This window comes from Trachinotus anak, unplaced genomic scaffold (assembly GCF_046630095.1).
Source record: "Trachinotus anak isolate AG129_WGS33_773 ecotype Australia unplaced genomic scaffold, CSIRO_AGI_Tana_v1 ptg000021l, whole genome shotgun sequence".
Lineage (NCBI taxonomy): Eukaryota > Metazoa > Chordata > Actinopteri > Carangiformes > Carangidae > Trachinotus > Trachinotus anak.
The window spans coordinates 9,860,182-9,871,436 of NW_027273872.1; the positions used below are offsets into that span (position 1 = coordinate 9,860,182).

The 11,255-nt window shown below is 38.9% G+C and overlaps 1 protein-coding gene across 4 annotated transcripts in view; it reads right to left on the reverse strand.

Moving 5' to 3' along the window:
• The window catches only part of adad1 (adenosine deaminase domain containing 1 (testis-specific)), a 30,496-nt gene extending 20,368 nt beyond the window's left edge, over positions 1-10,128 (reverse strand). For 3 of the 4 annotated variants that reach the window (XM_071458194.1, XM_071458197.1, XM_071458196.1), the window contains exons 1-12: positions 10,001-10,128; positions 8,162-8,371; positions 7,827-7,967; positions 6,925-7,095; positions 6,221-6,292; positions 5,765-5,890; positions 5,094-5,217; positions 3,672-3,842; positions 3,202-3,277; positions 2,938-3,094; positions 980-1,214; positions 248-380 (exon numbers count right to left, since the gene is read on the reverse strand). In XM_071458194.1, coding sequence (XP_071314295.1) covers positions 248-380; positions 980-1,214; positions 2,938-3,094; positions 3,202-3,277; positions 3,672-3,842; positions 5,094-5,217; positions 5,765-5,890; positions 6,221-6,292; positions 6,925-7,095; positions 7,827-7,967; positions 8,162-8,351 — 1,596 coding nt within the window. In that variant the 5' untranslated portion in view covers positions 8,352-8,371; positions 10,001-10,128. Of the gene's footprint in view, positions 1-247; positions 381-979; positions 1,215-2,937; positions 3,095-3,201; positions 3,278-3,671; positions 3,843-5,093; positions 5,218-5,764; positions 5,891-6,220; positions 6,293-6,924; positions 7,096-7,826; positions 7,968-8,161; positions 8,372-9,826; positions 9,977-10,000 lie in introns of those variants that run through there. The other variant, XM_071458195.1, reaches the window with a different exon arrangement.
• Between the last annotated feature and the right edge of the window lie 1,127 nt (positions 10,129-11,255).

An 11,255-nucleotide genomic window follows, 5' to 3' on the forward strand; every position in this document is an offset into this window, starting at 1 on the left:
ACTTAACTGATCGGTATGATTGGAACAGACACACCAAAATTATTTATCAAGTGAACTGAAAACTGGGAATTACGCTTAATTCTACTTTCAGGTGTGTTGATTCATTTCTAAACACACTGCCTCTTTTTGATGAACAAATAAATTGAATGTCAGTGGATTAATGTTGAAACCTATGTTAATACTGTAATGCAAGTGTTACGTTGGTAAACATTACACAAAAAGTGTAGGGAGGAGCTATTGAGGTTACCTTAGCCTCTCTGTAGGAGCTTGTGGCCAGCAGGTCCTGCCGCTGGGCTTCTTTGGCCACCAACTTGAAGCGGTGCAACATTGCTGCTTTGCATAGACGGCTTGCCAGAGCAGGGCCACTCTTAAAGGGAGAGCTACAACAAAAAAATCAGTGTAAAGACAAAGCTGTAATGTAATCACAGACAAATCTAGCAAGACAGCAGAAAGGTAACCAAGTAGATCCCCACAGAGCTGACAGATTAGGGAATTTATTAAACTAAGGATCTAACTAAGAAACTGGGATCCCATCTGCATCACTTTTTGGTTCCGGCCATTCAAGCCAGTAGGTCTCATGAAGGAATGAATGGTGATATGCTGGTGATGCCACAGGTTTCAGAAGGGCAGAAGTCAATATTGGGTCAGCACTGATGTGTCACCATGTATGAGAGGTTCACTGCCCATTATTGAAGAAGAAAATTACAGGAAAAGACCATCACATCCAACAGACAGACAACTCCTGACACACTCCCAGTGGACATTAAAACTGTGGCACAGATGTGACAGAGCCTGAACATACCCGGAACACAACGGACCCTTTATCTCTGTACATCAGGTGTAAGAAATATATTTGGCAAACTTCTCAGTTTGCCAAATATATTTCCAGGCTGTCTTTTGACCGACAGAATAGCTTCATGCAAAATTTGATGGTTACATATGACACCCTACTACCAACTTCCTCTACGGTCACACTTACTCCTCTATGGTCTTGCCCTCCAGGCCATCCACAACCTCGACGGAGCTGTCTCCTTCACTCCAGTTGATACCATAGGTCAACTGGCCACTGTCGGTGCCGTTAGTAGCCACAGAAGGCACCAGGCCGATGTGGGGCCTCATCATGCAGTAGAACATGGGCAGCTGAGAGGTGATCCCCTCCACACGCTGACTCACGGAGATCTCCATGCCACGGACATCACTGCTGCAAGAGTCACCTGTAAGATTTCATCAAAAGTTGCTATATTTCAGCAAATACCTATGTATAGTTACACCTGATTACTTTCATTACTTTTTTTCTTTCTACAAGCTGGAGGTTGTTGGAATATGGACTGTAAATAGTGGCATTACTTCTGATCCATCCCATTTTTAGTTTAATTTTCCCAGAATCGGCTTTTACCATCTAATAGAAGAGAACAGAGTAAAGCTTGTTGTACCTGCACCTGAGATCATTTTGGAAGTGAAAAAAAAGGATTCTCTGAAGGAAAAGGTACTGTTAGGTTAGTTAGGAAATGAAACAGGAGACGTGTGTGTGTGTGTGTGTGTGTGTGTGTGTGTGTGTGTGTGTGCGCGCGCGCGCGCATTTTTGAAAATGATGACGAGAAAATTTAGTTAATAACCGACATGTCATCTAATACTGTATTGCCTACACTACCAATTTAATTCAATCATGTAAGCTGCATCACGCTCATTAACACTAATTGGTCAAATTATTTTTTATTTAAGTTTTTTGAACAACGATATTCTAGATGTTATCACAGATCCAACACAACTAATTTTGGAGTTTCCCTCTCTCATAGATTGGGCAAATGTGGGTCATATAGTCATTATGATTATGAGAAGAGGCCAGAGTCAGATGGAAAATCAAACATAACACTACTGTTTTACGTAAAAACCTGCTTGGAAACTTGAGTAGGATATTTTCACACCTGTTACAATGATCTTAATTTTTTTTTTGTTTTTTTTGTTTTTTTTTATGCTAGGGAATTTTGTTGGCTAGAGGTGTGCCTTCTCTGCATGAGCAACCATCCTAAAAGCTGGCAGCTGACTTCATGCAGTACTACCTCAGTGCCTATTTTAGTGTGGTAGAAATGACTGAAATGTTTATGTACATTATCAATCATGTTGTAAAAAGTATAACCTTTGCAATAGCTGACACAAGATACAGTTCACACTGTCCACGCTGTTATGCAACCCAAAGTAGATCTTTTTTTGTTGAAGTCTGATATACACCAAAGCACTAGAAAAATAGGACCACCAATTTAACACAGTCCCACATTAATGGTATCCGACCCTTGCTAAAGCAGAAAGCAGGTACTGAGCTAAGGCCAGCATGCACAAACAATTTAATTTCAAGTTAATTACCGCCTGATTGACTTCCTATCCCTGAAATAAATGCTACCTTCATGAAGCCTTCTCTCACCGAGAGAGTGTCAGAGAGGCTGATGTTTGTATTGTGTTGGTAGAAGTCCAAAACTATCTCCTACAAGTTATTTGATAGAGATCACAGGTTCATCAGGTTGTAGTTTCCTCCGTGCATACTATAAAAAGAGCTCAAAATAAGAAGCAGTCTGATGGTAAAATGGATTAGTACTTTGGCTAGTTATTGTTTATCAAATCCTGTATGTTGAATTTTTTTCCCACATTCAAAATACAACATTTTGAAATTTTGATTAAAGAAAACACCACTGAAGTGAAATTCTTCAGTGAAGTAGGAAACACAATTGAACCACAACAAATTTAGAAATTTAGGAAGTCTATTTTTCTGCTGCATTGCCTGACCTATCTATACTGTTCCCCCTAACACGCGCCCCGAGTGATTCTGCTTTTGCATCTCAGATTTTGGAAAAGGTGCAACAGAATTTCAGTAGGATGGACATCTCTTATGTCCCCAGTGCAGAACCCTGATAATCCTAGTGGTGACTTGTCTTGTTCACTTGCCTATGAGGATGCTTTGGACATAAATGGGCTCGATGAAGTGGCTGAGCAAGGCTCCCTGGTATCCTAGCACCTGCCACTGAGTGATCTTGTCTGTGGTGGACATGCTGACCACCTTGGAGGCAGAGTGATCAAAGCCTGACGAGAACACTGAGAACACCTAGAAAAGAAACAAATCCAATTGTAATTATGCAGCCATGGTGCAGATGACAGTTGCACAAGCCACTATGAAAATCCCATAGATGGGAGAATGTAACAGCACAATACCTTGCCCTCCACTGACAGGTGTAGGCTGATCTCATTGTTGGCTTGCCATGCCGAAATGGAGAGTGGGTTCAGGCGCCTGAGAATAAAACGCAGGGCTGAGGATTTGAAATCTATTCTAGAATATTAATCATGCAACCTTTCTCAGACTTGGCATTTTATGGCTGCTATAAAAAACCTAACCAGCAGCAGCATAATTCTGAGTGCAAAAATAACCACAGAGCAAACTTGAGGAAGGATTGTTATTCCAGAGCCTATGTAACTTTGTCATTATTAATATCAGGTGTTTGAGGTTCAAGTTAAGTGTTTCACTCACTGATATTTAAAATCTATAAATTATCCCAATATTACTCCCAGAATTTGGTTGCCATGACTCTTCCCTTACTCAAGACCTAAAAACTTGATCTTCAGTGCCTCATGAGTAAACAGCAGCGAGAACCTCCAAAGGATGACGCTGATAATCAAACACTCACAGCTTAGATGGGATCTGAGCAGCACCTTTTGGCAGTTGATTAACATAAAGGTGAAGGGTGATGTTGCTCTTCAGGCTGAGGAGGCCGCTGCTGCTGTTCTGCTGGAAGATTGACTTCTCCGTCAGATTGGCCGTTTTGCTGAAGAACATCAGCAGGTGCCTATACAGAAACCTAACAACACAGTATGAGAATGGCTCATTATGATGTTACATCTGAAATATGTGTATTTGTGGCGTAACAGTGTTGATGAATAATTCAGGAAAACAATTTGTACCTTAGCTGAAGAGGAGTCATTTGTGTGTAAGATTCTTTCAAAATAGCAAAATTCATACATTCTGAAATGATAAATTATTCTGCCTTAATTATCAAGCTACTGTACCAAATTAAAAAGTTTAAACCAATATTTTCTTCTATAAACACATAGTTGTGGTGTGACACTAGCGCTAAATAAAAACCTTTTTTATTCAGTAGGATGATACATGCATCAGTAATCCAATCTTCTTTGTAAAATCATTTCACGTTTTGTTAAATCATATTAGTGGATAATTGTGATATAGTATTTGTGACGTGTAAAACTAAAGGCATTCTTAAAAGTGGCTGTATTCAGTTTTTTTGTTGTTTATACAGAATGAAACTACATATGACCAAAGAGGCTTTACATTTTTACATTACCTCTTCCTCCTTAGAGACAAGGCCACATGGAAAAAACATTTCCTATTAGAATAATATCAGTGGTCCAAGGATAGAAGGTTTTGTATACTGTATAGATTGTGAAACCCCCTGACGCAAACCTGTGATTTGTGACACAGAGAGAAATTTGACTTAAATAATATAAGGTGTGCAACTGACAACAAGGCAATAGGGTAACTCCACCAGGCTTGGTTGTAAATTTCAAAGGTCTGACAAGGAAACTGCATCACAATTGTGATCTCAGAGCATCAGGGGACTGTTTGATGAAACAACAGGAAATGCACCCACTTTCAGAGTCATTCTCAGAGAAATTTGTAGGCTACTGTGGTCTATGAAAGTGTTTGTGCAGACTTACTTACCCATCTGGCAAAAGGCATGCATACAACAAACGTGTCATCTGTGTGACCACATTTTACAAACTTCTCAGTTTGAAGGTGTTAGAAGTGGTGTTTAATGGTGGTGCTTGGAGCCTTGTGTGAACTCATGATATACAGCATTTTTCATTACTTCCGAGATTGTCTACAGAAATCACATTGCTAATCTTGATTTTAGGAATGGATTTTGTAACATCTGTGCTTTAAATAATAAAGTTCTTTCACTTTACACGGGAAATCATTTCCTGCACTGTTCAGTGCATTAACATTTGCATTACAGGATAATGTGAAGGAAATAATCTGTTTGGAGGTGTTGCAAGACACACAAAAATCTAATAGGGTTATGTTTGCAGCTTACCTCATTAGAGATCTCCTTGCAGTTACAACACCATGTGAATCGTGCACAATCCGTCCACTTGATGAGGCACTCTCTTTGGTATTGAAGTTCCCAGTGCCGAGAGCAACCACCTCACATCCGCTGGCTGGGGGGAGGGAAGAGAGTGAGGACAGAGGTTAATAAAGCGTACTTAGGTAGTGGCCACACAACTGTTTTACAGCCTGCATCAACTCAAGTTTATTTGTGTGTATTTCTATTTTTGTTCTTTTAGTAATGTCAAGAAAATTTATTTTCTGAGCAGACCTTATGGAGCAAGAAAAATAGTTTTGCTCTTATCATACAGTATGCAGTATTTTGTATAATATATAGTACATAATGCAGTTCACCAAGTAACATAAACAGCCATAGAAACGCTGCAGGGACAATGTGAGAGGTGTTGATTTAACTGTGGTGTAATGTTTGAGGCCATATAGTCAATTGTGGTGCATGCACTGCAATTTTAGGCTTTCCTGTCAATTTGTCAGCAACAGCAACTGATTTGTTAACACCGACTCATAATTACATAATCTTTCAACTTTTTTTCCTTTAGTGTCATTTGCCTTTGGAACTAAGAAATGCCAAGAAATTTCCACCGACAGAAAATTGATCATGACCAACCTTTGGAGCATATCATGGCCTCAGAGCTCACTTACAAGTCTGAATGATGAATGCTGCGGTGGTGCCTGCGCAGGCAGAGAACTCTAGGTGGCTGTTCATCAGTTTAGCAAGCTGATCCCTGACAGCGTGGGGAATCTGGAGGTTGACAGAACTCTTCCTTTCTGAACAGCAAAAAGATGATTAAGAAAACAAAGAATCAAAATGGCCTTGATCTCATTACAGACACCCTGAATGAGAAAGGCAAGTAGAGAGATATACATATTATACTGTGGCATGTGTTTGTACAGGATTCCCAGCAATCCCCTTTTTGCTTCTTATGGATTCCAATGGATGACGTCTGTTTATCCTTTTGTCATGTGTCTCAGTGTGAACTGTCAGACACTGTGAAATGCAACATGCCCCTGTATTACTAATTGAAATTCCTATTGTTACTGTACTGCCATCTTGCAAATGGAGCGGCATGAGAGAACCACGTAGAAATCCAGAGTTACCATGAATGGCTCTAGAAGGATAGATGTCAGAGATGGAGGGCTCCTCTTTCACTGGTAGGGGCGGAGGAACACCTAAGGAAAGACAGGCATGGAAAAGAATGAAATTAAGTGCCTCCCTATAAAGATACTCTTCTGACTGCTTAAATTGAGCATGTATTACATTTATTTTGTAATATCCTGTTATGTCCACCACTCTTTATTTCTCATTTTGAATCTTAACAGGGCGTTGCTGTACAAGAGCACTGTATGTTCAGCCAACCTAACCTGCATAAACAAATGTTACACAAATGAGTATTGTTTTCCATAACTAGTGTCTTTCCAGTATTTCCTCTCAGTAGTCCTTTTGAGACAACAGTGCTTTTTCAAAGCTGTTGAAAGGCACCCTTTCATTTGCCTCTCAGCTAATTTCCTTTTTTTCCATTAAGTCATTGTTAACAATGTCTACGCATAGCAAGAAACCTTCTTCAAGGATGATGTTATTACATATTCCTGAAATTTTCTTTGTCAGAAACCAATATCATGGATAGCATTTCAAGAAATCTTCTGTGCATGAGTTTTAAGTGTTATTTTGGCTAACCACGTAATTATTGACATGAACTATAAATGTACAAGGGAAGCAAAAAGAGGCTTAGCTTAACTAGAATTAAAGTAATCATCTAAGTCTGCTACAGAAACACAAACTTTAATCAGCTCTAGATCCACACCTGAAGCATCAGGAAGGACAGATGTCATACTATCCAGGGTGGGCAGCAGGTCCTGCAGCGCAAGCTGTGCTGCTTTGAGCCGGGCATCCTTTTTTGTTATTCCCATCCCAGTCTTGTATTCAACCCCATCAATAACCACACAAAAGGCAAAATAGAGCCCTGGTATGTTCCCTGGGAAAACATGAATCAGAAGAATGGTTTGAATTCAAATCATCAGTTCTGACCCGACGTGTGTTTACTATCAACCATGCAGAAAATGTGTAACCAGTTTTCTATATTAGAAAATGTCCGTGGCGGCTCTGTTAATACTGTAGTTATCCAGTATTCTGGTTGTCAGACACGGTAATGCTAAAATTATAATTTGCACAAACAGTTCTTTGAATAATTGATCCACAGAAAATTAATCAACAGGTGATTTGACAAGCAAAAATGCCAAACAATCTAGTTCTTGCTTCTCACTTCGGAGGATTTGCCACTTTTTTATCCTTTATGATAGTAAACTGAATGTTTTTGGGTTTTGAAATGTGATCTGGACAAGGGAAAAAATATGAAAATATCTTTCTGGGCTTTAAGAACTCTGTATTGTGAGGTGCATTTCAGTATATCATGACATTTTATGGACACAATTATTGGTTGATTAATCAAGAAAGTAAGAGACGAATTCATCAAAAAATGTATTCTAAACAAACAAATCTGAATTACTATAATAATGAATCACTTTACTTATGACAGAAGTCATCAGGAATAACAGGACCAAAATCAGAATTTGAACACGGGATACATATAAATGTTTTGCATAAATTGCCAAATATAAGTAATAAACAGTCTTTCGCAGGACAATATCAAGAGTATTTATCTCTGAACTGAATTTAAATGCACACAGAAATGATGGGAAACTTTACCTGTGGTCACCGTCTCCTTCATTTCCAGGTGGAATTGCATAATGCGAGCAAGCTGATGGAGCAAACTCACAGCGTGCGTTTCGCCTCGCATGTATTTGTCAATCAGTGTTTTAGTTGGGACTTTTGGCTTGACAGCAGGTGCTTAGTTGGGGAAAGAAGGAAAAGTGGAGAAAGAGCAGATTCAAATTGTTCAGCCATATAAATTTGGGCATAGCAATAACTAAATTTTAACTGCCCTGTAGCATAAACCCAAAGGGGATGCACACAGTGTGAAAGTTATCAATGTTGCTGATAGGGTCCTGTCGGATTCAAGCAAATCACCTTCTGAAACTCACCAGGTTTGACGGTATTTTTCCCTTGTTGGTGAAAGACATCCTTGCTAGGTTCATTCAAGGTTGACGGAGTAGACAGAGGTTCGTATCGTTCAGTCAAACCAGCACAGGACGTCACAGGCAAATTCTTCATGAGGATTTGGGCAAAACAGGCTCCTCTGGAACCTCGGAATGATCCACCAGCAGGAAACATCCTGAAAGCTTGAATGATTACTGAAAACAGAGAATGTGCACAAATTTATTGACATTTTTTAATCACACATTTGTCAGTACTTCCCAACAGTATATGACAATGACAAGGCTTTTTATATATTTAAACACCTGGATAAGCATCATTAACAAATTAAAAAACAATAACTAATTGATTCACGTATTCTATTAAAAGGTCAGAGGACTGGAGCAACAGTACTGGGAATTTTTGCTAAAATGACAGAAAAATATTTATTAACTAATGTTACTGCCTATCAGGGTTTTTAAAGGCTTTTCAAGACCTGCAGAAACTGTGTATTGGGTTCCCAAAGTAAGTAAGTGAGTAATGTTAATTACTTGTATATAAATAATTGTATAGCACCTTTCCTGGATAAAATAAAAAACCCCAAAGTGCTTAACATAAAACGTACAAAATTTCAAGAAATAGGACAATAAAAGCAATACAATATATAACTATAGCAGGTTCGAGGGACAGCCAGTGATTTTTGTTCAGTAAACCTAAGAACCCAATAATGGAGGAGGAGGTCAGTGATATACTGGATACGTAATTCGACTGGGAGCCAGTGGAGGGAGGACAAAATTAATGTGATGTGTGACTGCTTGTTACGTCAGGTTAAAGCTGAGCAGCTGATTTTGGACAGTTTGGTGATGGTTCAAAGATGTTTGATTCAGACAGGTAAAAAGAGCATTACAATAATTCAAACGAGAAGAAATAAAAGTATGAATAATCATTTCCATCTCAACCTTGGTCACCATAGATCCAATCAAATAAACAACAGCATGTAAACCAGCTAACAAGTTCAACAAGTGACAGAGACTGGTTGAAAATGACCCCTGCATTTCTGTAATTATGCTGAACGTAACCACCCATATCCTGCTTGATATTTAGGGTTACATTTTCAGGAGCAACTATAAGAGCTTCTGTCTTATTTGCGTCTTTATCCAAGTCTTAATAGCATCCAAACATTCATTTAAAATAAAAACAGTAATCTCTGTAGATTTTCACGGCTCCTTGGAAGGGTTCAATGGCATCCAGACCAGTGAGTGACATAAAGTTTAGTTTGGTTGGTACACCTCCCCAGAGGTGTTTCTAAAAGTTAGCCTTCCCTCGTTGGTATAAATGGGTTGGACAAATAAGACAAACACCTTCAAAATGACCATTAAGTTGAATAAACACCTCCCTAAAGCAGTTTCAACACAGACTGAACATTATAACCTTCATGGTGGGAGGATTTAATGCAGGACTGCTGTAGTAGACCACATCAGGTTTAGCTAGGTGTCCCAAACTATCCGCCAGCCGAGTAGCAATTATATTCAACAACAGTGGTGGTTATCTTAGCGTTACTATTACAGGCCGGGACTTCATAGTAATAATATAATAAATTAAGTTTGCAGTTCCTTTACATTTAAATTTGTTTCCGCTTGACATGTTATGCACTTCTAACATAACTACTTTACCTTTACTTCAGGAGATAATTTGAAGGGAATATGCTGTTATCTCGGGAAAACAGACCTTATCTCATTCTGTAAGCAACTCATTTAGCCTACAACAAGTATTTGACAAAAAATAAATAAATAAATAATTAAGTTAATGTTAATGTTTTATCGTATTTAAGGTTGTTTTTCACTCACCGGGGAGAAGTTTCGGGAATGTGGGCGTGTCCAACGCAGGTGCCCGGGCTGTTGCCTTTTGATTGACTGCCAGCAGAGATATTTTGTAAAACACGAAGACTTACACTGTTTGGAAAACAGTGAACGGTGTGTTGGGCGGCTTTTTTCATTTTTCATAGAGCATCACTTTAACTGTCACAATAGTACATATTTATTTCGTGTTTTTTTTGTTGGAGACTCCTAATTGGTTGTTGCTTTTTCAAAATGATTTGGGGCAAATAAGAAGTGTTGCCAAATTGGTGCTTTTGTTGCCAGATTAACTGTGTTTGCAGACCCCTTAAGATACTTTTTTTTTTTTTAAAAAGCGACTTTTTGGACAAAGCAGAAGAGAGTTGCTAGTATTTACTGCACATCTGGTTTATGCCTGCACACCTCTCACTGATCAATGGGCAGCTGATGTGAATTAGCTTACTTTGCCTTTACCTCTGAGTTTTATTAGTAAATCACAGCTGAAATCAGAGCAGAGCAGCATCTTGCAAATTTCTTGGAGGTGACTGCTGGTTTCATCATACTGCATGAGGTCAAATTTTCAAAGTCCTCATTTGGCTTATGATGAATGCTGTATTCAAACCCTTTAAACAGGGTGGGAGAAAAACCATATTTAAGCCAGCGCCTTTTTTTAAGAATAAGATATCGAGAATGTTTGATCAACCTGGTATCTTTTCAACATTGTAATATTTACATATGGTAGTTTTTAAAGTGACTGTTTTTAAGATAATAGAGCACAGCTGTAACATTGGCTGTTTCAAGATGTCGTGGAAGATTTGTAGTTTATTTGCCTCCCATTTACACTCAGCTTTTCTACATTCTCTGAGAGCAGAGAGAGCAGGTGATTCTTCTGCTTGAGAGGGGCAATGGAGTCAAGAGCAGCAAAACAGGTTTTGTGGAAGTGACTGACTAACTTATCAGTATTGCAGTATGATTTCATAAATGGAGAGTCAATTTGAGCTGTCAAGAAAGCGTCTGAGAATTTAGATGCAGAGGTCGGGTTAAAGACACGGGAGCAAAATGGAGAGGGAGGCTTTAAGGTAGATGGAAGTAGCTGAGCATCAAATACAATTGCCTTCTGATCTGACACACGCAAATCTATAGCCTCGAGATTATAGAGAGGCAGACTGCGAGATAATACAAGATCAAGAGTATGTCCTGGGGATTTCCTGGAAAGTTGTGTCTTTTAATATCAAACAGAAGCTATTACTTAGGTTATGAGTGTCAG